At 43.4% G+C, this 25717-nt stretch overlaps 1 protein-coding gene across 1 annotated transcript; it reads left to right on the forward strand.

Moving 5' to 3' along the window:
- Nucleotides 1-25717, forward strand: ldlrap1a (low density lipoprotein receptor adaptor protein 1a). Its single transcript, XM_061741960.1, has 9 exons — nt 1-155; nt 10796-10938; nt 15092-15204; nt 15359-15473; nt 22260-22332; nt 23007-23102; nt 23267-23394; nt 23668-23702; nt 25326-25717. Exons 1-9 carry the CDS (start codon nt 71-73, stop codon nt 25468-25470), a joined length of 933 nt encoding a protein of 310 aa, XP_061597944.1. The 5' UTR covers nt 1-70; the 3' UTR covers nt 25471-25717.

Consider the following 25717-nt stretch of genomic DNA (forward strand, 5'->3'; position numbering starts at 1 on the left):
CATCAGCTGCGCGCAGGACTCGCCAAAGACGCACCAAACTTCTGCTGGAAGACGCACCAAACTTCCCGACATGGATGCCTTCAAGTCGGCCGGCAGGGCGATCATCCGCAGCCCCAGTGCAGCCAAACAGTCGTGGACCACAGGCAGACACAGAAGTAAGAAACCTACTGAACTTATCTGGACAGAACAGGATAGAAGTTGAGAAAATGCGTCGTTTTTTTTAGCCGTAGGCTGGACGTTTTACTTTTGCCTCACCGAAGTTGACAAGTTACTGATTTTGCTCTGATAAACCAAGTAAAAACAGTCTGGGGACACTAAATTTAAACATGCATTATGAAAAAGTAGCCTACTATGTCGCTCGCTGGCTGTCACATTCTGACGTTTTATTGATTGCTCTATTCCAATTAAAGATGGTTTGTTTCTGCGGGGGTCAGAGGTGTTTTCGAGCTTTAAAAAGGTCTGATTTCCACCAATCAGGGGTCTTGAGCTCCTGCATGTTGTACAGGTTCCCCTGCGTCATCACACCTGATTCTGATTGCCTGCTCATCTCTGTTGATGACGTAGCTCCTGGTATCAGGTTGTGCTGAAGCAGGGAAACATCTCAACCCTGCAGGACAGGGGGGCAAGGACAGGAATTGAAAACCCCTGCACTAGATAATTGTGCAGTTTTTGAGTAATTTGAGTAGGTGAGTAATAAATAAAGTAAAGCAGTCATATGCTTAAGTATTTCCAGTCACTTGCTTACCTTTTGAAACTGAGTCAGTTTTGTCTTTTTCTAGTTCTCTTCTTCACCTCCCAGATGTTTTGGTTTCTGTGTGGTCTTACAGTAAACCACACCCAGCTTACAGTTTCTGCTTCCCAAAAACATTCAAGGAATGTTGCTTTTTAGTTGCGGGAATGTTCCCTGCTTCTTTTTTTTCCCCCCAGCTTCTTGTAGGGTTATTATGGCAAGTTTTCCTGGCATCCTAGAACGTTAGCTTTTGGTTACATGTTTGGTTCCCCGGACGTTACTTATGTGACAACCTTGGGTACCCTTTGCAACTTCTCATGACGTTATCATATCCTAACCCATGGGCAGCTAGTCTTTGTGTGACATCTGAAGATGAGTGATTTTTTGTTTTTTTCTCCTGTCATTGATAGATGAATATGCAATCTTAGAATCATGATAAAAATATCACAAAAGTTTTATTTCAAGGCAAGAATATATAGATAGATAGATGATTAGTTTTTATGTAATGATTAGGATGAATATTTAATGGCGCTGGCCTACAGTCAGTGGAAGGTTTGAATTGTGATATTAAAAAAAAGAATCAAAATAAAGGTAATTTCTAGTTCTAAACATTCCTGGAGTGTGTTCACTCCCTTCTCTCTGCCGTGACTAATCTTTTCTCTTACAGCATTCTTTACAATTATATAAAATTGCCAGCCTTTCCTTGCTGAGGACTTGGCAACACTGGCTGGTTTAAACTTGAAGCGGGCCCTCTGCATTTCAGATGTCTGCGATATGGAACGATTTCAAATTGGACAGCAAACTGCAGTGCTGGAGCAGCTTTTGCCGTTTGGAAATTGGTTGCTTTTTGTCCCTTTTTTTTTTTTTTTGTTTTTTTTTGTGGATCGCTACACTCCCATCACACTCATTGCTTCATAATTTAGCGTAAGTGCAGTCAGCCTGGCTAAAACGACCTACTGTGATTGACATGGGTGGATGTCTTCCAGCAGCTCCCCAGGCCTGTGCAACACAGTGCTGTACGAGGGGAAGGAGGAAACAGAAACAGTCCCATGGGTGACGTCACGAGGAGTTTCTTCTTGTACAGTCCATGGGCCCTACTTCCTAATGTTGTGCCTTGTCAGTTATGGGCACTCTACCTGTACCATCAGTCTTTTTTTTTTTTTTTTTTTCTCCTCATTGTTATCACAGAAAGCTGTGTGAGTCTGAGATTAATTGCTGAAGGGATGTCAGGCCGACCGTAATGTTTGATTTAAATGTATACATTTGGAGAAGTGCAGACTCTGGTTAACCGTCTAAAGTTGTAACAAAGTAAGGTTTGCGTTGAGGTTTGCCTCAACTTCAGTAGCAAGGTGGGTTCGTCTGATTGGTTTTAAGCACGGAGTAGGTGGCTGAAACACAGCGCTACCAAGCCAGTTGAGAAGTGACACTTGTTGGGAATAGCTTTCAATCTCTTTACAATCTGTTCACGTGCGTCAAGGAAGGGATTTTAGGATTATAACGGCAGTAGTTTAAGAAGGTTTTAGTGACCTTGCTAGTACAATAACGTTCTTTATCAGCATTTTGGATTTTGTATAATCCCGCCTGGTCAGCCTGAGAAAGAGAGGTCTGGGTCAGAACCATAAGTGCAGTGATTTGTGTGTGTGTGTTGGGGTGAAAGGCGTTATTGGTCCCCAGTCTCCCTGTAACCAAGAGGACCAGCCAGGAACGGGTCTGTTGTTGGCACCAAGTCCACACGGGATAGGAGTAGTTTCAAGTTCAGACATCAGCTGATCTTTGGGGGTCGTAATATATAATATCAGGCAAATGCAAGATCAGATGATCACCTTATACCTTTTGTTTACTGTGCCATTTTTTTTTAGTTCACAAAAACCAAACAAAAGAAATACATTTACAAATGAAATATTAAGATAAGATTGTCCTTTTATTTCTCCCTCAATGGGGAAATTCACTTTGTGCAGCAGCAGTACACTCAACACACACATGCAGAGAAAGAGTAAAAAAAAATATATAATTACGAAATATAAACAGTATATACATTGGAATGAAAAATAAAAAGTAGTGCAGTATGGGAAAGAAAGTAAAAACAGTGCAAAAAAAGTGCTTACATAGGATTTGAAAGGGGCAGAGCTGACTATACATTAGATGGCTTTGTTGAAACTTCATTAAGATTTTTAAAAGACTTAACATACGACACACAACATCTAAAGAACATTAGCCAGAGCTTTTAGTCTCACTAGTTTGCAGAGATTAGGGATATTTCAACAAACAACGCTCCTATTGGTCGCTGATGATAAATGCACAGTGGAATGATGTGATTTGCATGAGACAAGACCATAAACTACATAAGACAAACTGGACAAACCCCCTTTGCTGTCACTCATACTTTCTTAAAAAGTGCTCAAAGGTGGGTTTCCACTGTTAGTATGATCTGAGACACGCTTGATTTTGATCAAAAGGCCAGGTCCAAGAATATCTGCCTCTGATTGGCTCCAATTGCCACCCTACGCCTTAGTGGTCAGGGAACAAAAGAGATTACGTTTCATAATGAGATGAATTGAGAAGTAATTTTATTGCAATAAATAAGTGGTGAAAGTTTTAATGATAAAACAGAATGAGTAATGTCAGTGAGGTTCATAAAATATACTAACAACGTACTGCTCAATTCTTCCTATATTCTTAATTACCATACTGTAATTTTAATCTTTTGCTATTACCCTTGACGCCTCTTCGCTAGAACGATAAAAGGCAGCGGAGTGCTGTGAATGATAAAACATGGCTTCATGTTTTATAATTCAATTCAAAACTAGATCCATGACTGAGGTGGAAGATGAAACTGCTGAGGTGTGGCAGGGAGGATGTGGGGCAGGAGAGGAGGAGGCTGGGATTGTTTCTGAACTGAACCTGTGGAAGAATGAGTTCAGTTCACTGACTCCCTTCACTTCAATCTATCAGGAATATCTCTGAAATACTACTCAAGTAAATTTGAGTAGTACTTTGAATTCATCACTTCTATTTACGAAGTACCTTCGTTTTAACTGCTCAGTTTTTCAAATCACATGCATTTCTATCGCCCCTTTTATATTTATCGCCGTGTGCGCGCGTGTGTGTGACATTTTAGCTTCAAAGTGTGTGATTTAAAAAAAATGGCAAGAGGGAAAGACATAAGCAATAGTCTTACAGAAGAGTTGTTATTGCACATCAATCTGGAAGGTGTTTTAAAACTGGACTGCAGTAATTATTTTAAAGAAAAATGGGCCTAAATCCCTCTACGACCGTTTGAGAGAGAGACTGATAAACAGCAGACGATACATTTAAAATTATTGCTGCTAAAAGTGGATCTTCAAGCTATTGAATCATGGGGGTATCTAATATCGCCCACATGATTTATTACTTATTGTTATGAAATGGTTATGTTTATTTAAGATCGTATTTGACAAATTCTAATATTCACTACATTTGATTTATATTATGTTCTGCTAACATTAAAGAGTCTATAATAGTTCCACATGACTTTAAGCTTGTGCCTCAGGAATTGGAGAAACCCGATTTGTAATATTTCCAACAGAGGGTTTCCCTCAAAAATGGAGTGTATATCGAATATTCCATCTAAACCTCTGCCTTGGGGATGATGTGCAGTCTTGGACTGCTATTGAACAACATGTAGCAGCTCAATAATAAACCTAAAGCAGAGTTTAATGTACACAAAGCCATGGAGTCTCGAGTTGCAACGCCTCAGCAAGGTCTCTTAGAATGACCCTTTTTGTTCTGGCTCAAGTGCTTGCAGAGGATATTTTGACTGTAAATTTGGCTCTGACCCCGATTTTTATAAGTGGTATTGGCAGCTTCATGAAATTCAGCTACTGACCCACTTGTAATAGAAGTAGTGTTTTTTAGTATAGGTTTACAGTACTTACCCTGGCGGCAGGCCACACATTCCTCTCCGAGTCTGACCCAATTTGTCTGGGTTTTTCCTGCATAGGGAAATACAATGCTACCATTGCCTCGGCCTTCAAGAATATGCATGTATGCCAGTATTTACAAACAAGTATGAACTTGGTGTAGTTGGCATTTAAAACTACAAATATGGCTGTCTACCACTGCAATGTGAGGTGATGGCAGGATACTACAATGTGATAATCGGGCAGAGCCCCCCACAGATGATAAATGTGGGGTTCCCCTACCGACCTGACGACTGTCTGACAGCAGCCTCACTTTATTGCTCTTGTCTTCAAGTCACATTGAAACAGATTAAATGACTTTATCGAGTTTATAAACATGCACACATAGCTCCTTAATTTATGTGACATTGTTGATGTTCTTTTCTAGACGTGTAGAGACCTTAGTCTCATGTTTGGCCAGGAAAAACCGTCCTCATTCACGCTAGAGCTTCAGGTCTGATGAAACAAAGTCTGGATGACCTACATTTCCAACTTAAATTGATTAATTACATTCTACACTTTATGTGAATGACACCTACCAACTACACAGAAGACTGGTACCTACCAGACCAGGAAAGTCTTGTCCCAGTGCACATAGCGCAGCACTATTAGGTGCATTTCCACCAAGAGGAGTTCCAAGTAAACCTGCCGGAGGGGAAAATCTAACGGGGCCGACCGTCTCCTCAGCTCCTTCGGCTGGCGTGTCTCCATTACAGTGTAGCGCAGGGGTCACCAATCCAGGTCCTCGAGGGCCGGTGTCCTGCATGTTTTAGATGTTTCCCTGCTTTAACACACCGGATTCTAATTAATCATCGTCATCAGCTTGTCATCCAGGGCTGCACAATTCTGTTAATGACACAGTCACTTGTATCACGGTGCAATGAAGCAGGGAAACATCTAAAACCTGCAGGGACACCGGCCCTCGAGGACCAGGATTGGTGACCCCTGGTGTAGCGCCACGCAGGAACTTTTAACTTAACAAATAACACAGCTGACCATGAGGTGGCGGTAATGTACACTTTTTCTGGAAAGAAACGCATAAAGAATTGATGCTACGTCCGTTTTTGTTTTTTAACATGCATTGCGGTCGTAGCGTTTGAAATGAATAGAAAACCCCATGCGGGACCTTTTTTTTATATTTATGTAATATGGCAATAAGACCTGAACCGTCTCGCTGTTCCTTTTATCTCCAACTTCATCAAATCTACTTGTAGCAAAATGTTTCTGGTCCAAACGGCACGAATGAGTTGTGGTCACATGATTTAAGTTAGTAAGTTTAGAAATGCTGATCAGTGGAGTCCCCCCACCAGGAGGTTCCTGTTGGACAACCTGAAGACCTATCCTGCTACAGAGACATTTTTTGCCACGTAAAGGTTTCCAAAGGCCACTTTTGCAGGGCCGTTCTGGTAACGCGCACAAACGGCCCGGCCTCGGAAAAAATACCCAGAACTCCCGCTAGTGGAAATGCACCTATTGAGTAATTTTAAGGAAACACCTGTGGCCACGTAAAATGTCAACTAGGATGCAAATATTTCTATTCCATAATATTATTTCTAGAAAAATTCCAGTTCAGTTAAAAACATTACTTTCCTCATCAATGAGGCTTTTTTTTTTCTCCTTTCTTCTGCTGTCTCTCCCACTGCATTTAAATGAAATTTTGTCACTTATGACTTCGGCTATGGTGGCACATTTTGATACCTGTCAGAACTAACTTGATGTTAATTCTGTCCTTTAAACGGTCACTTCAGGTGACGGCTTACATTCAGAATGCATCCCACCTCTAGTGATGGAAGTCTTGCTTGCTGACTCAGTCTCACAGTGCAAAGCTGGTTTTATTGGGTATGCACTGATTTCAAGGACAAAAACTTGTGACTAAGCCTCTAGCATTCCTATTTCTAAGAACCCCTGTGATCATAAACCTGGGATTATGGTATACTACGATAATTCTTGGTAGGCAGCCCCTTTATGTAGCTTGTACTTCTTTGTGATGCTCAGAATACCTATTCTTCCCTACATGTACCAACAAACTCTTATCTTACTGTGAGTCTCCTATCTGTCATTCCATAAGGATCTGACAGTTTTGTTATGACTAACTTATGTAATGTTGCAACAATTATTTATGTCCAGAGCTGTGGTAATCTTTCTGCCAATATCTTATTGATAGAAAAGGTTGGCCACTGCAGTAGGTCTTCCTCAGGACACCCCAAAGGTTTCAGTAGTTTTAGGATCTGGACTCCGAGTGTGAAAAATAGTTCTTAGTCCCTGGACCCCTCTCACAATCGCAGTTGCACCATATAGAATAATTAGTTTGTTTGGCTTAGTTTGACTCTGCTGTCTTCTTTTCATGGATCTGATGTCATTTTTTTGGAAGCCAGATCATGGATCGTTGATACTGTAAAACAAACGAGACAAGCTGTTTGTGCGAGACAAAGAACATGAGTAAAGGAATGGATTCGGACGCACTGGTAGCAGAGCCAGAATGTCTGAGACAGTCTCGCAAACGGTTCACGGTTCATCTTTTTTCCTTGTACACAATAATTAGTCACTGCACCCTAACAACATATGACATCTTTATCTTCTGTCTTGGGTAGGAGTACGCTCTCAGTTCAGACACGGAGACAGTCGTGTCTTCTCACCTTTCAACCCAAAGTGCTCCACATTCTCAGACTGAATGGTTCCTGGTACCTTCTGTGTTAGCGGGTTCTTGGGTTAAAAAAAAATTGAAAACTGATGCTAAACTTCAATATTGGCCGTTTAGGCTGACATCAGTCTGCATCAAGACTTGTGGGAGGTATCAAGTTTTTTCTGCTTTTAGTTGAGTTTGAATTGAAATCTTTGTTTTACTGACATTGCCATATGAACTTTGTCATAAACTTCTTAAACTGAGCTAAATATAACTCAGACATACTGTATCTATATTTTTTCAACAAAAACAAAGCCAAAGGGCTGAAGTATTGTGTGAAAACAAGGTAGCCTGCTAAACATGGTTGCATAACTTGTAGGATCACCTTCAGCGATAAAGTCTTTCTGTTTGAAATGATCAGTCCTTCATATTGTTGTGGAGGAATTTTCACTTGTTTTTCATTTTTATATTGAGATTTTCTGGCAAGTGTTTACGTTCAACTCTCTTAATGTATGCAGGTAAGTGTAGGACGCACCAACGGCATCGCTAGCAGCACCGCTAACTCTGAGTGGGGACGTCTAGTGTTGCCGGACTGAATTCTGGATGCCTCCTGTCACCTTGGACGCATTGCACAAATGATATTGAGAAAAGTTTAACTTTTGAAGCCTCAGAACAAATGTCAGTCAATCACGTCATAGGTATACAGTCTAAGGCCGGGCAAATCATTTATGGGGTGGCCATCATTGGGGAAAAGGGAAGAACTGTTTATTGCCATGTGCAGTTTTCCTGTGATGAGACCATGACATTCCCACTGCTCCTCTACTGCGTGTCGCACATCACATGGACAAATCATTGATAGCCAACACTGCCACAGCAAAATAGTTTTTTTTTTTTTCTCCTTTTCACTTTTCGTGTATTTATTATGTAAAGTACCTTGAATGGCCTTGTTGCTGAAATGAGTTATATAAATAAACTCGCCTTGCCTCTTATTGCTGAAGGCCTGCTGCGTCCAACCTGACAAAAACATGGCTTTCTTAAAGACTTAGGGTGTGGACATTCATTTCCACACCCACTGACATTCAAATCAGCTGCATCAAAATCAGTTTGGACCCTGTATGGAGTGATTCACCTCGACTAAGTTCTGTTTGTGCAGAAGATCAGCCGGTGTGCTCGGTGTCGCCGTCTTGCTGCACGGCCCAATTTTGATCTTCAGCTTCAAATGACTTCACACACATAAGAGTTTAGTGATTTCACAACTTTGTTTTCATGGACAAGTTAACCAATAAGATGTGCTCTTTATCTCTATTTGCCCCCCCACAAAGATGACTGTTAAAACTTCAAAATTTGTTAGCATAATACCGCAACCCCCCTCCCACATCTAAAGACTATAAATGCTCATTTTAAGTTGCAGACTCATGGTTTTGCTTAAACTGCAGCATTTAAATGACGACCAGATTCCTTTGAGACTGTTGTGCATCTGGAGAAAATTAACAGAAAGTATTTGTTTTGACATTTACGATGTTTTGTCCTGTAAGAGGACAAAAAGGGGATGAGGGCACCTCAGAATGTCGTACAAATGGGAAGACGTGCCTTTTATGGGGTCATGTCATAGAGGCATGTCTGCAGATTCTAGAGTTGTTTTAAACTGAAAAGATTATGTTTAAAAGCATTGTTTTAGGTTGAAGTACATAATTAAAACGAGCTGATTACACCCTTTCCTTCTGCTGGTAACACAGTCCTCAAAGGGCTGCAGTGTATCACCAAACCGGAGTTGCATCCAGTAAGAACCACTAACACAAAGGCGAAAAGTCTGTGCGCACATGATGGATGACATCACACTATATCCCAGAGGCTGTTGGAGATCACACGAGCGTGACTTTCTCAGATGATTGTTCTCATTGTGAACCGGTGTGTGTTTAGATGTTGAGTGCTGATCAACACCAGAGCTGACACACACCTCAGGAAAAACCTGGAAAAAACCGCTGCAGAGACCTGTTTAAACACTTTGCCCATTCAACTCAGAAGTCATACGTTAATAGTGCAGAAAAGGCTTTAGTCCTGCTTCGAGGAGCACTCATAAGCATTATTGTGGACAACAGAATTAACCTGGTTTTTATTAGTTTTAATTGGTCATTATTAAGAATATCCGAGCTGTTGGATCAATTTCCCCGCTACACATGCACTTAATGTGCAGTGAAGGACTGAGCCTTGCACTGGCTGCTCTCAATTATCCATTTTACTCTGCTGCTAGTACAGTTAAATTCCCTTGTGCACCGTGAGACATCCTTTGTTTTGATTTCGCTACATGGAAGCCTAATGACAGGAAAGATTCTTCTTTTTTTTTTTTTCACCCAGTGCTCCAAGCTAACTTGACTGATCTTGTACCCCGATTTAATTTGCTGGACCTTGCCGTGCAATAACAGCCCCTCTAGAAATAAGCCTATACTCTTAACTAAATCTTGTAAAATTAATGTCTTATTTTTTTGCAAAATATCTGCCAATGTGTTTAGGAACTTCTTCTAACGGAGACTGCTTGAAACTAGCAAAGTAGACTGAAATAGTGATTTTCTTGAAACAAGGCTTTGTACTTTCTAAGATGTTTTTGCAGTGTAACGTTTCCTTTCCTTTTTGTAAGGTTGATGATTTTTAGCTTGAAAGTGAAGCTGCTGACCAGAATGAATCCTCTTCTATAAATAGTTTAATTGGTTTTTAACATCTTGAAGTCTGAAAACATGCGGTCTTTGCTCTGTGTTTGTGTGTGTAAACATGTACTAGCATGAGTGTGTGGTATGCACTTACATCCCAGAGGAGCTAGATGAACTTGGAGGTAATGGGGATGTTTTTCAGTCCTCTGATGCCTCGCCCCTCCTCCGAGGAGTTTCTGTAAACACAGAGGAAGCGCCGGGACCCGCCGGCACCAGCCGGCACCACGTTCAACCTGATAAGAAACCGCATGACGGTATCAGCGGCTCCTTCAGCTGTTACAGTTTCAGCACTCCTCATTCATCTTCAAACAAGTCGGCATTTCTTACGAAGGCAAACCATTAAAGCCACACACGAGGTTGGCTCTTGGAGACGCGGTCCACTTGGAAAGGAAAATCACGCTTTGTTCTGGAGTCCATGTACATTTGCCCTCGGTCCTTTTTACATTTTTGACGTTTTACATTTTCAAGGGCTGGAAGTTGTTTTGGAGATGAAATATTTAGTTTACATCTACAAAACCTCTGACCTAGATACCTTGTTTTGCCTCTCCACTTCAGGGAGAACGGAAGGAACGGCTCAACTCAAAGTTCATCACACACTTGTTTACATTTGCTCTAATTTGTTTTTTCCCAGGCTCTTTGAATGTTCTCATGACTTTAATTTATCTTGGAATATGAAATGGAAACAGCTTTAAAAATAGATGTATCTTGATATTTATGCTTTGCGCTTTACAAGAATGTTATTACTCCCGATGAATATATTGACCCACTTGTACCTTTCCAAACCTGCTTTCTTCTGTAGAGCTTCCAGAGAACTGGACCGATACACGAGAGACCATCTTGGAGGGGATGACCTTCAATCTCCGTCACCTCGGCATGACCCTGGTGGACCAGCCCAAAGGGGAGGAGCTCTCTGCAGCCGCTGTGAAGAGGATCGTTGCCACGGTCAGAGCTCCAAGAGACGTGTGCCATGTCTGCCTCAACTACACACCTCATCCTCAATCAAAGACCAGTCACCCTGCAACTATGAGCTAGCGCTTTGTAGCAGGCTTCAAAACACAGGGCTTTCTTTCCCAGCTCATGGTTATGAAGGATCATGTCCTCTTGTAGTAAACATTAAACCTCTAATGTTTTAAGGTTTTTTTAATTGATAATCTATAGGCAAAAAGAGATTTATTCAAGCATTTCTGACTGGATCCATTACATGACCTCACGTGACTTTGATACGTGTTATTGAGAACATTTGGTCTACTTTCATTTCATCCTTTCATCCTGCAGATATGCTTTTTCCCAAAAAAGGCACACTAGTGATGAATAACATTAAAATGTTAAAATTCAGAAGGAAACGCTGGCATAATCATGAAGTGCTGAATCTGTTTAGACAACAGACTGGGGGGGGGGGGGGGGGGGGGGGGGGAAACGAGTATCTAGAGCAATAACTTTATTTACAGGCGATGCACCACCTTGAGCTATCGCAAAATAAACATCTACAGTAACGGCCCCAATGCTGATATTGGGTTGGTTCATCTCTAATATGAATGTTTTGCTTCATGCAACCATCCTGAAAGTCCCATTTTATAAGGAACTGGAAAGGGACAAGCACATCCAAAAAGAAAAGAAAGAAATCACTGGTTTAGATCCAGGGAAGCTGGTGCTACAGTAGCAACCCACTCTGCAAAGCTAGATGCAAAAACACTTGCATCAGGGCCGAGGGGCCAGATTACTGGTACAACACTGTGACCACCTTGGTTTTATCACACGTGTCCAGCCAGTGGACAAGCAACTATGAAAAGGAATTAAAGAACTGACACAAAAACAAGCAGCAGTTGTTTTTGCAGACGTCATGAAGTAGGTTAGTTCACTTGAAAAAAGTTGCCGTATTTTTCTTTGTATGCTTTTTTGAGGTAAACTTGCTAAAGGAGTCTGAGAAGTTTCTCGATGTAGCCAGAAGCAGTTTGTAAGAGTTAGAAACCTTTTTTTTTTTGAAACACCATCCATAATATCACGAAGATTGTGATGTAGGTTCCGATTAACATTTGAGCGTCTGTATTTACCATCAACAGAACAGCTCCATACCACACATGTTGTCCTTTCTTTTCTGAAAATGATTTGCAGGTTGCTGTTCATACATTGTCGGGAGCTCTGCAAGAATAAACTCTGTTAGATGCTTCTTACTGAAAAGGAGGCAACTGACAGGTGTTTTTCGACACTCCTGTCATAACTGTGAATTCATCCCAGTCTTTTGCATCTTCAAATTACTATGTGATCATGTATGATCATTTTCTCTGCTCTTTTTTTGGTGATAGAGCCTTGAAAACACAGTTGGCTCACGTTCATATAGGTCTGTTTGATTGATTCAACTCCATATCTTTACAAAGGTCAGTCCCCAGGCTGGACTGGAGCAAGAATCCGCCCTGGCATTCTTCCTCTCAGTTGGTGGTGAACACGGCCCCTCAGACCTCCCCCACAGTCCTCCTTGAGCAGTCTGTACTCAGGCCGTGTCCTGGACGAGTGTACCAGTGCGGTGTTGCAGTCCGCTCGCTCGTTGTTGCCCAAGCTCCAACGTTCCGACTTCGCAGTTGAAGCCAAAGTGGAGAAGTACCTCGACTGACCACCGGAGGGCTCAACTCAAAAGGGACTCTATCAATTATTCCGTATGGAAACGTGTCCAACTTTTTAGCAGATGTAAACATATTTACAGCGTGGTTTAAAAAAAAAAACTGCCCTCAACCTAATATTTTGTTGCTGTAACTCTCAATGAGACTTCTAACTGCAAGACGAATGGGTTCATCCCCATGTTCCCACAGCCCTATGCTCCCACATTCCAGTTCTATGTGAACTGCAACATTCTCTTTTCTTATTTTGATTGTTTGTTCAGTTAAAATAAAGTCATTTATTGTGTACTGTGTCAATTGCACAAACTTGTACATTGGATTTCTTCAGGTCCTTTGCAAGCAGCCTTTTGAGTGTGAAGTCAACTGAACAGATATGTGGGAACACTGGGCTGTGGAAAAGAGGACACGCTCCCCATTGAAGACACCTGTGATGCTACAGGACACTGTTGTTAGGACCCGAGCACCAAAGGTGCAGAGGACGAAGCACCGACCATCTTACTTACTAACTAGGATGCGTTGCAGTTCCTCAACTGGCCGCTAGGGTTTGGCTCCAGAGGCGAGTCAGAGGTTGACTCCCATGTTGTATAGCAGAAATAAACATATTTAAAGCCTGATTCAAAAGATGGTTTTGTTCTCAATCGTTTGATTTCACATTCATGACAACTCTGAGGGGTGGTGGATTTTTTTTTGTGCCACGCCAGGAGAGTTTATGTAAAGCATTACATTTATTTCTAATATGATTGACAGTCAGATCAGCCAATGGCCAGCCGTTATCACTTCCTCAAAGAAACGGTCGTTTTTGATTGACATGTAGTGGGTGTGTTCCCAGTTCCCAACAAGGCTTCGCCCCTCACGAAGAAAAACGGACTTCAAAGCGGCTCTTCAGAAACCAATGGGTCACGTGACCTGATACTTTGTCCATTGTTTTATACAGTCTGTTATCGCTCTGATTATCAGGGCGCGAGCACCAAGGCTGCGGACGACCCCACACGATTTGCTGTTCACAATCAGCTGAGTGTTTCGATGGTATTGCATATGGGGCCCAAGGCAATTCATGCTCCCGCCCCGTAGCTCAGCCATACATTGTTTAATCCGGCCCACATTTGATGTATATGATTTGTGGTCTGATTCTGAACACTCCTACAGTTAAAAATATTCAGGAAAAGTTTTAGCGCCACCTGTTGGCAACAATAAATATACTTTTGTATTACGTGTCCTCACTGGGATTGAGGTCATGCAACTCCAGTTCAAGCGCTAGTGAAGACATTAATAAAGATTACTATGTGGCCACAGTCATATAAGAGGTCCAAAGTTAGGTGGAGATGTTTCACTGCCAAGTCAAATGTTTTTGATTTTTACATTAAAAAATAAATAAATAAAAGATGAAATCAGGGGCTAACAGTGCTGGGGGGGTGGTACGTTTCTTAAGTCACAAAAATGATGTTCAGCCCTTTTCAAAACAATGTCCTAAAGTGTGCAGTATTTCTTAAAAGATTTCATACTGTCTGTGTAGATTACTTCTTCTCCACTTGCACACAGCTGGGGGATAGCGTACCGTCTTTGGTGCCTTTGTCCTGTCTTTTTTTATTTTTTTAACAAAATAATGCACTTCACAATCTCAGTCAATCAGTTTTAACTGAACTTGTCACTATGCTCAAATTATTTTCAATCTCTTCTAGGTGTTACAATTTGTAATTTCTTAAATTTTTCATTTGTTTGTCCCTCTTAAATAATTCAGTTGAACAATTTAAAGCAATGCCTGATTTTGTTCATCTTTTCCATCCTCGGCTTCTTCTGTTTACTTTGTCAAAGCCCAGCCAACTCGCGCTGAGCGGTATTTGTGTGGCTGGGGGTGCAGCTAACGGCCTAAACATTGTGGATTTGGTTGAGCAATTTCAGGACTTGGCAATAGACACGTCAGTTCTTTCCGGTTTAAGACCCATCATGGAATTAGACCCCTGTAACCTACAAAATGTTTACAAAGGAAAGTCAACAAACGCTCTGACTTCAGATGCAAAGCTTTTGACTCAGTGAGGAAAAATAAGAATTCCCAAACAAAACGTTTAGCTTCACATTATCATTATAATCTGTTTTACTTGCGGTGAAAGAATTAACTGCCATTTTGAAATTGAATCACTTAATTACATTTGTTTGTTTGCATATAAGAGAAACAAGAACACCTCAATATTTCTGTGTAGGGATTGCATGATGGGAGCTTCTCGTTTTCAGAAAGCAAATGCTAAAATAGCTGCAAATATGTGAACCTAAATTATTTCACTTAATATTTCCACATTTGAAGCATTAAGGTAATGGTTAGTGGAAGTCATGTTGGCACAATACTTAACAGTGGAATAAAACAATCTGAAAAAGACAATTCCGATCAAATTTCACAACAAAGGTAGGCACTGCTGGGAATGTGTTGTTCTATAATGCATGGTTTTAGTTTTTTACATATATTCTATTGAACAAGAACCTCTTTACAGGCTAAAGCCAGTGGGAAGAAACCCCAGAAGGTTGCCTTCAAGGTGTCTCCTCAGGGAATCATCCTGCATGACAGGCCGACCAATAGACTGCTGGAAAACATCTCCATTTACAGGTATGTGCAGAGCAGGAGGTGTTCCTCATGTGCAGTATTTAAAGTACAGTGAGTGTGCTGTTGTGTACATAGCCTAGCACATGGTAGATGTATACCCTGAACTCTGCCTGACATCTTTTTGTTGCATGTTTAACCCGTCACCCCTGGCTGACAGAATATCCTACTGCACAGTGGACAAACTGCATGACAAAGTGTTTGCTTATATCACTCAAAACACCCTCAATGGGACCCTGGAGTGTCACGCCTTCCTCTGCTCCAAGAGAAAAGTGGTGAGTTTAGAGTATTTGTCCCTTTTGTTTCTGGTGCAGAGCACACAACATTAATTTTGTTCAAAAATATCTGCGATACTGTTTCCTCTGACCACGAAGCACGTTTCCACTGTGTGATGTCAGAGCGTTTTTCTGGCCTCGACACAAAGTTAGTGTCAGACTTCATGGACAGTGGAACGTGCCATTTGTGAATCTTGTTCCATATTGTAGTTTCTATTTTTGAAAGAAATATACACAAAGTAATCCCTTGTGAATGTGGATGTATTAGGTACTGATGGAGGGTTCTCGGAGGGGTGTTGTTCCTGGAGCCTGTTTCTCACCACCGTGGCCTAGTTCCCCAACAACTAATTCAGACCTTGTTAATCCAGGCGTCTGAGCCGGCATTTCTATTCTGCTCTGTTCAGCTTGAAGGTCGTGCGCAGTATTTTTGCTGTTACTAGGATCGCACACCTCTGGAATAATATCCCTTATGTTGTTCCCGGGATCTGCTGGAGCCACAACTCCCACCGGGCCCACTGTTGCCTTCACCTTCCTCGTCTTTTCTACTTCTTCCTTCAACCCCTGGTATTTTTCCAGCTTCTCATGTTCCGTCTTCCGCTTGGGATCGCTACGTCTATCATTGCTGCTCTCTTCTGGAGTGTGTCGACCGCCACAGTGTCCGGTGAGTTAGCCATCCCCAGTTCATCGGTCTGGATCTGGAAGATCCACAGGATCTGCTCTTCCATGCACTACCACTCCTGAGGGCATCTGGGACCTCCAACCCATACTCAGTGCAGATGTTCCTGCGCGCTATTCCAGCCACTACGTACGGAAGTAGTATTAGGGCCAGGCAAGAGAAAAATAAAAATATTTTAGAGGAGGCAGATTTTTTTTTCATTATGCACTTCGAGAAAAATGTCGAAATGTTGAGAAAAAAGTTGAAATATTGAGAATAATGTTGAAGTACAATTTCAAGAAAAAAGTCAAAATTTCCAGAAAAAAGACGAAATGTTGAGATTAATGTTGAAATAAAATTTCAAGAAAAAAGTCAAAATTTCGAGAAAAAAGTCGAAATGTTGAGAAAAAAGTCGAAATGTCGAGATTAATGTTGAAATACAATTTCGAGAAAAAAGTCAAAATATCGGGAAAAAAGTCAAAATGTCGAGATTAATGTTGAAGTACAATTTCAATGGAGAGATCAAGGAATACGGTACTTACAGCACGTAATTGTAGGAGGACAGTTTGTACCTTTCAATACACTTATTGTTCAATACGGAGTTAGCAGGAATAAATTTTTAGAGTATCAACAATTTAAGGCAATAATAAATAAAACATACAAAATTAGCCAATTAGATTTACAACTTCCCGCTAAGATAATAGATTTATTGAATCTAAGCACTTTAAAGTTGTTATCAAAACTCTACAGGTTAGTGTCTAAACTGGACGATTCAGTCTCTCTCCCGATCTCTAAGTGGGAGGCGGATCTCTCTCTTAATACCGACCAGTTTTCTTGGTCACAAATATGCTTAAATACGTTTACTATGACTAAAAACCCAAACCTACAACTTATACAGTACAAAATTCTTCATAGAATACATTATACTGGACAAAGGATGTTCCAGATGGGCTTTGTCACCTCTAATATCTGTTCACAGTGCACAGAGAACACCCCAGATAATTATATGCATGCTTTATGGTTCTGTACACCGGTACAGAGGTTCTGGAAGGAGATTTGTGAGGATTTATCCACATGGATCAACCACAGAATCCCAGTGTGCCCCACGGTATGTATATTAGGTCACCTGGGAGACACTCAAATAGATCCTAATTGGACACACCGGGTTCTCACTGCCTTATGTATCGCAAAGAAAACCATTCTAGTAAATTGGAAACAAAAATCCAGTTTATGTATCAACCATTTTAGGAATCTTTTATCAGATCATATTAGTAGTGAGATAATGTCTGCCTCCACTGAACAACATTCGGCTGAATTGCACTCTCTGTGGTCCCCGTTTATTGGCTTCGTTACCTAGTGGGGGCGGGGGGGGTGGTGATGATCTCGTAGCCCTTGGGGTTGGGGGTCGGCTTGGGGTCTGGGGCGCGGGCCTCTGGTGGCCCCTGGGGGGCGGTGGGGGGGGCCGCGGGGCCCTGTCCCTAGCCGGTGGGGGCCTTGGGGGCCTGTGGGGGGGGTTACCTCATGGCGGTGGGGGGGGGGGTGGCTGGGGAGGGCTCGGGCGGGGGGCTGTGGCTGGGGCGTCTCCGGGCCTCCCGGGGGGGGGCGGGGCCGTGGACGTGGGGGTCCCACCCGGAGGGCCCGGCCCTGCCTGGGTGGGGGGTGGCTGTCTGCGCTGGGGGGGCATTGCTGCCTTGGTCCTCCGTCGCTGGGCGGGGGCCAAGTGCCCCTGCGGATGTGGGGACTCCGGGACCCTTGGGGTGTCCGCCGGGGTGGCCTCGGGGGGGGGGTGGGGCCGGGTCCGGGGAGCGGGCCCTCCCTGACCGGGGGGTGCACGGGCGGGCGCGACGGCGGGGTGGCACCATTCCCAGGTATCTATGTCTTATGTTGTCAGTATGAATGGGAGGATGTTGGACCGTTTCCCCCTCCGTCTGGGGGCTCCGGCGGCGCCGGGGGCGCCCTTGGAGGTACGGTGGGGCCCTTGCCCGGCTCGGAGGGCCGGCCCCCGTCTACTGGACGGCCGGTGGGGGGACGCGGGTGTCTTATCAGGGCCGGCTTTGCTGGTCCTGCTTCCTGGCTTCAGCCTCCGCTCCCCCTCTTTCCCCCCCTACACGATTCATACGTACATAGGCGAAGGGCGGGGGGTCCGGGTCGTGGGGGGCACTGTCCCGCGGGGCCTGGCACTCCCCGCCTCACGGTTTTAACAGCAAAATAGACACTGCACATTCAACACTTAATAAATACATTTGACAAGGACACGTAGTTCGGGAGGGGGGGGGGGGTCGGTGTCAATCGATACTTGGCCCTTCCCCCTCCCTGTTTTTATGGCATTAATCACACGCACTCAACACCAGGGGCGGGAGGGGGTCCCACATCACCCGCGTTCCCTCACTGGCCTGGGACAGGTGGGTCGAGTTACCCGGGCCTGGCGGGGCCCGCCGTGCAGCCTGGGGTGCCTTCTGGCGGTGCTGGACCCCCCGGGGAGGGGGAAACGGTGCGTGATTGTATGTCTGTGTCGGTGAGAATGCGGTATGGAAGGGTCCTGCCATGGAGGATTTGAGCCTCCATTGGCAGGACATCAAAACTTAATAATTTATGAATATTATATTATACAAAGATGGTTATTATTATTATTAGTATTATTATTATTAGTATTATTATTATGTATAGTATATTATATTATTATTAGTATAGGTATCTGATAGGTGAATGGATGAATGAATGGGATGCCTGGGTCTGGGGCCCTCCGTTGTCGGGCCTGCACGGGTGTCGCCTTGTTGGGGGGTTCCCTCTCTCCGGGCCCGTCTCCGGTCCCCCCCGCTGCCTCTGCGGCGGGGCGCCCCTCTGGTCTTGGGGGGCCACTTTCGTGGGGGACGGGTGCGCCTGCCCGCGTCGGCGGCCGGGGCGGCTCTGTCTCTCCGGGCAGGCTGGCCCCCTGCCGGGTGGGGGTCGTTGGCCTGAAGGGTGAGGGCCTCCTGGCCGCGTGTCCGGCCCGGACCGGACGGCCGGGGATCGCCTGGGTCGCGGCCCGCCGCCGCGGGGTCCCTGGCTGCTTCTTCCCGCGCCGTGGGGGCCCCGCCCGCGGGCCCCCTCGGCCGCCGCCGGGGGGGGGGGGGGGGCCTCGCAGGCGGTGGGTTGCCTCCCTCCTACTTCTCCCCTCTGTGGGGTTGCCGGTGGCCTGGGTTCCGGGCTCTTCCGTGTCGGCCTCTGGTCTCGCGGGTGGCGGGGTTGCTCCCCCCCCTCCCCCACTATAGATACACTTCAGGTGGAGCTTTGTTTGGTTTATTACACACACACACACACACACACACACACACACATAGGGGTGGGAAAAAAAATCGATATTTCAATATATTGTTGTGCTCTCTGTTTCAATAAATAATCGATATACTGTCGGCTAATATCGATATTTTATTACAACACACATAATGGTTTACGCGGTTGTCACCGCACTATTGTTCAAGCTCTGCCCCGCCCGCCCCCGCTGCCCTCGTGAACAAAACAAACATATCAAAGCGGCCGCCTGAGAAACCAGCTCAGAAAATACAGAACCACGGGTTACTTCGTACAGACAGCGGGCTGAGCAGCACTGTTAATGCTGGAAGTTACTGGTGTTTAAGCTGCCATGTGCGTTAATGTCCGCTCACACAGACAACCAGCTGCGTTAAGAAACGGACCCCGCTCCGCTCGCGCTCCACGTGAGGAGAGCGGCTCGCGTTACACCAACGCAGAGCCTACGCCGTAGGGGTACGCGGCGACGCGTACAGTACGGTGCGTGTCGCCGCGTACCTTACTGCGTTGGTGTAACGCGGAACCATAAATCAGCCTTTACACACGACACGGACACACAGACACACGCCCACCCGTGCAAAACCAGTGTTCAGTGCTTTGGATATTTCAGCTTAAATTTCAAAATGTTATATTAGTTCAATGAAGTTCATATTATTTATATTTATTATAGCTTGTTTGGTTTCTTCTGTTATCGGATACAGTTTGTCATGATAAGTGAAAAATGCCTGATGCTTCATGGCAATATGTGTGTGTGGTGACAGAATAAATTAGACAGGTTAAAAGGATATTGGAAAAGAAGGCATATTGAAAAGCCTATTTGAGTTATTTCTTAGTTATTTCACAATAATTATTTGTGAAAGTATTATTTCACTAGTTATTTTACAGTCATATAATTCAGGCAACAGCGCAAACATTTTTTTTAATAACACTAATCCACATCAATATCGGATCAAATCGAATAAAATGGTGATAATAGATTCTGAATCTTAAGAATCGGATCAATTCTTGACATTTTAATAGATACCCAGCCCTAGGAGGCAGTGAGGTACTGTGCAAAATTAAGTTGCTTACTAGCTTTTCAGTATTAGAAACAAAGCAGTGCACTGTCTTGGTTTATATAAAACATGTTATTAATGTTCATGCACTTTAATTTGTCCAGCTGTACAGTGTTTACATTTACAAGCCTAGGAGACAGTGAGGAAATATACAAATGCACTTTCTTGTATGAAGTTTTAGCATTGAATAAATGCATAACTACAGACGTTTTCCTTTTTATAGGTATTTTTTCCTTTTCAGTCCCATATATCGTGATATATCGCTCTTACCGATATATCGATATATCGATATATCGAATATCGAAAATATCGTGATATTATCGATATCCTGGGCCACATATCGCCAAAGTATCGAATTGGGACTTACCCGTATCGTCCCACCCCTACACACACACACACACACACACACACACACACACACACACACACACACACACACACACACACACACACACAGTCACAGTCACTTAGTCACATGCATATACACACACACACACACACGCATGATCATATACATACACACACACACACATAGACATACACACTGGCTTGTTCACCTGCATGCTGGCTCTCTAGTTTTTGGGTTTAGGTAGCGGTAGCGATAGCTTAGCTCAGACTGCGATCAGATCTCAAGATTTAGGTCGATTGCTGTTATTTTTTTGGTTGGCTCCGTGCCGGTTTCGTGCTTTGTTTGTGTTTTTTTTTTTTTGTTGCAGATTTCCAGTGCTTGACGTGTGTCTCCGTGTGTTCCTGCTTCCTGGATTGGCAGTGGATGTCGTCACCCCCCCCCCCCCCAAAAAAAAAAAAAAAAAAAACACTGGGTTTGTATGTGTATATTTATGTATGTGTACGCATTTGTGTGCGTATATATATGTATATATATTAAATATAGTAATAATGCACATATATACACTTTTGGTTTCTACCGTCATGGTATCAATCAATAATATGTGTGCAGACAAGGTAGAAAAAAAAAAAAAAAAAAAAAAAGTACAATTTCAAGGAAAAAGTCGAAATGTTGAGAAAAAAGGCGAAATTTCGACTTTATTCATGAAACTTCGACTTTATTCACAAAATTTCGACTTTATTCTTGAAATTGTATTTAAACATTAATCTCGACATTTCGACTTTTTCTCAACATTTCGACTTTTCTCTTGAAGTGCACAATAAAAAAAAATCTTCCCCTCTCAAATATTTTTTCCCTTGCATGGCCCTAATACTCTTCCATAACTACCTTCCAGCACCTCACGTCGCGCTGTTATGTCCTGGATTGTCTCTTCACTACCTTAGCACAGTCTGAGGCTGGAGTCATGTCTGGTGTGGTGCTGTGGTCTGGCCTACTACGGAATAATGTCAGGAGACTATTACCTGAGATGATGGGAAACACCCATGGCAAGGTGTCGGCCTGAATAAATACACTTTCAGCTAAGCATTGCTTCTTTTCACGACTTCTTTTCACAACATATGGCATAGCAGGAACTGTCGTTGGAGCGCGCTGCAGCGACTGAATCGCTGCTAGTGTAGCTGATCAGGAGTGACTGCAAGTGATCAGCTCTCTGTGTGACGAGAATAGGAAAGCAAGGAAGTGGTCGTAGTAATTGAGACAGTGGCCAGGGGCTTTTTCTTGACTCCCTTCAGCTTATTACAGAACACACAGTTGAAAGGGAACCTCCTTTATCATCAGCTGTGCAGCCGTCCATGTTTCTGGCGTCACGAGGGTTGGTAAACATGAATGCACTCTTTGCTCTACTCTCAAGGTATTACAGTGTACTTTCTCCTCTTTTCCAGGCTCAAGCAGTGGCTTTGACAGTCGCCCAAGCATTCACAGTAGCATTTGAGCTCTGGCAAGTGGCAAAGGAAGGTAATCATCACATCCTTCCCCCTCCGTAGAGGTCCCTGAGATAGTTCTGTCATCATCTTGGACTTTGTGTGTTCTGAAGCTGTAAATTCACCACATCTGTATTATGGTTCCAGAACACAGTCAGGATGTTAGAAAAACCATTAGTCTGCTTTCTTGGTCCGTTGTTACTAAAGTTAGCCAGAGACACCGCTTTGTAGAGGATATTAGAATTACCTTCCAGTCAATAATCAATACACAGCAGAGGGAAGTGGGCAGGAACTGATCCGTTTTCAGTGAAGTCAAGTGTTCAACAGTGTTCCGGGGAAGGAGTGAAACGGGACTTGTTTATTGTGCAAGGTTTACAGATGTAAGTCGAGTACATCTGGTACGCCACAAGCGTTGTGGCTCACATCATCTACGATCTCCCAGAGCGGCATTAACGTGCACAAGTTAAATGTTCGTTTTCAGGCCAACACAAACTCCATCATGTTACCAGACTTAATCATAAAACAAGCCGATAATAATCTGACATCATTCATATCTTCTCTGATTAGGTGAGATGATGATTGAAAATTAGTTGGGGTTTTTTTTTTTCTCAAGCATGAATCCATCTTATTAAGAGTTATGCTTCATTAAACTGGTCTTGATGTGAATTCACTTGGTCTACATATCTTTTTTGTTTTTGTTTTTTGTAGAGAAAGGAAAAAGAGTGACGTCTGGTTCTGCTGGAGACACGGGCAGCAGTTCCCACTCAGAAAGATCCAACAGCTTTGGGAATCTTAAAGAGACGGGTTGGAAAAATAAACTCCACAGTCTTTGGACTGTATTTGAACTGTTTCCACATTGCTGTCGTGTTTCATTTTAACCGAAATATATACGTATATCATAGTAAACGATATATATGTATATATGCAGTGTTCCAGCAGTATTAACTGTCCCTCGCTCTGTCATTCAGATGCTGCCCCAGAAAACCTACTGCACATAGAAGACGCCGTGATTGTGGTCGTGGAGAACAGTGAGAATCTTCGGGAGGATCAGAGGAATCGCCACAAGCCCTCGGAGACCAATAACAATCCTGTCCCGGTACGTTTCTCTGCTCTGTTGCTGGCGTTCTGTTGAACATCCTGAAAAGTTCTCTCAGCTGCATCCTGCGGGACTCAGGATCTTGTCACCAGGTCCACGATGGTTGTCTTGAAACGGATGCAGCATCAAAATGTTTAGACACTGTTGAAAATGGCATGTGGTTTCCCATAAGTCTTACATGCGGCTGCATGAAAGTCTGTGATGGATGTGCTGTAGTGAAACTGTGCTGTGTGATATTGTGATATTCCCTAATATAAGTCCCTTCTCTTCTAGGATATGGAAGATGGTTTGGATGAAGCCTTTTCCAGGTAATAAATCTGCAGTTAATAATGTAAAATGAATCCTCCTTGATTCTCTTGGCTGTCTGTTAGCAATAAAGTGTCTCCTCACCAAAATCAGCCCATAACATCCATTAGTATGTTGTTCACGCTCATTCAGACCTGGCTTCACACTGCCACTCAGTGGTGATTCATTTGTACTGCAATATACATGCTTTTTTTGGTGATTTCTTTTTTTTTTAGCTTCTGATTTTCTAGAAATTGAAATGTTGAGGCGACTACCTGAAGCAAAAGCTGTACAATGACTAAGAATGAGCTTTTTAGCTACACCTGAACCTGTCCTCAACCTGCTGTGTTTGTGTCTCCAGCTGTGCTCTGGATAGCTATGGTTCATTACCAGGTAAAGTTGAGCTTTACTGTCAACCCCGACTTGGTCTCGCTCACTAAACTAACATCAGTCTGTTCCATTCAATCACTACCGAATCCAGTAATACTGTTTACAGTCATGTCAGCCAGTAGTTCCCCTCCCTGATGGATAAATTGACAAGTTTAGGAAAAGAGGGCTTGAATTTCTGTCAGAATGAAAGGGGTCTTTCACTGCCCACCCTCCCTCCCCCCCACCAATAACCCCCCTGTGATATATTGTGTTTGTGAGAATGAGCCGAAGTAGTGGACTCTTGTGACTCAACTTCAGAGTGCTTGTTTTTGCTTGAGCAGCACCTGTTTTTTGTTTTTTTTGCTCTTGAATAGGAGCGGTGGCTCGTGTTTTATCCTAGCGTTCAAATGTCCTCAGTGTCTCAATAAGATCTTCAAACCAAGACTGATTAGATAATGATTATCCACTGAAGTGACGGTTTGCTTCGATAACAGAGGTCCCAAATTAGTACGGCTTTAGTTTCATTAAATAAAAGGTCTTCAATGCTGCGATGACACTGTGACTTGGGAGAGGAAACGAAGGGGAGTCAAAGTTTTGGGCATTTGAAAGATGCCTTATCTTGCCCCCACATACTACATAGTATATAAGATAATGATTAATTTGCAGCCAGGTGTTTACGTAGAGTATAGAGAGGACAGATAAACCCTTTCCATCCACATCAGGCCGGTGACCTGATGAAACTTTTCCTGTCTCGGGTCAGTAAGAACTTCCTCTTTTGTGACATCACAGAATAATGAATCCTAATTCCTATCTTCAAAGTCAGAAGTGTACATACGTTAGGTTAGTGTTTGAACTGTTTAACTTTAGCCCTCTCCAGATCTCTCACATGTTGTTCGGCCCCAGTTCCTCCTGACGGAGTTGGTGGACCTGAGTGGAGTTTGTGGGCCTTCTTGCTTGCACATTCCTGCTTAGTGCTCATTGGTGATCATCCGTAAACCACTTTGCAACTCGTTTGCAGATACGGTGTCACTTCTAGTACTGTACATTGTTAGAAACATCTTTTGGAATTCTTAAGTAAGTCAGCAATCCCAACTGACTTTAAATATGAAATGTTCCTTAACGTCACTGTCAGACATGGAGGAAAACCTTTTATTTGTGATGAGTCATGCCTGCAGGGAACTGAATGCATTTCTGGTGTGTTGCCGAGACAGAGGGGAGACGTTTCTGGCTCATTTCAGTGTTAACTTCCTTTTGTATTTCCCCCTTCTTCTTCTCAGACTGGCAGTGTCACGTACTAACCCCCAGGTCCTGGACACTGGGGTGATTCCTCAGGACTGGCTTGCTGAACCTGACTGGGACAGCACCAACGGAAACACCCCCGACTCTCTGTGCTTGTACAGGGAGGATATTTTGGGGTTCTGACAGCTGATGTGCAGCGAGGAAAGATTTTCCGACAACAAAGAAGATCACAGGGACTGACATCCTCAAAAACAAATCCAGTTTTTTGTGTGTATCAACACAAAGTAGGTCTGCGGTGGCACAAGCTGCTGCCCCTGCACACCAAGGCAACAATACCATCCTGTAATATTCCTGCATCTCATCTTTAATTACATGACAAACTTTGGCAATGACGCGAGTTGACTGTTCTGTCATCATTGGTTCCCTTTTT

This window comes from Cololabis saira, chromosome 15, assembly GCF_033807715.1.
Source record: "Cololabis saira isolate AMF1-May2022 chromosome 15, fColSai1.1, whole genome shotgun sequence".
In the NCBI taxonomy this organism is placed as follows: Eukaryota; Metazoa; Chordata; class Actinopteri; order Beloniformes; family Belonidae; genus Cololabis; species Cololabis saira.

What these genes read in the sequence shown, in the direction of transcription:
- ldlrap1a (XM_061741960.1), top strand. Translation starts at nt 71, where the DNA reads ATGGATGCCTTCAAGTCGGCCGGCAGGGCGATCATCCGCAGCCCCAGT. An exon ending in TCTGCTCCAAGAGAAAAGTG is followed by an intron (nt 15,474 to 22,259) that starts GTGAGTTTAGAG and finishes CCTCTTTTCCAG; the next exon opens with GCTCAAGCAGTGGCTTTGAC. An exon ending in TGGGAATCTTAAAGAGACGG is followed by an intron (nt 23,103 to 23,266) that starts GTTGGAAAAATA and finishes TCTGTCATTCAG; the next exon opens with ATGCTGCCCCAGAAAACCTA.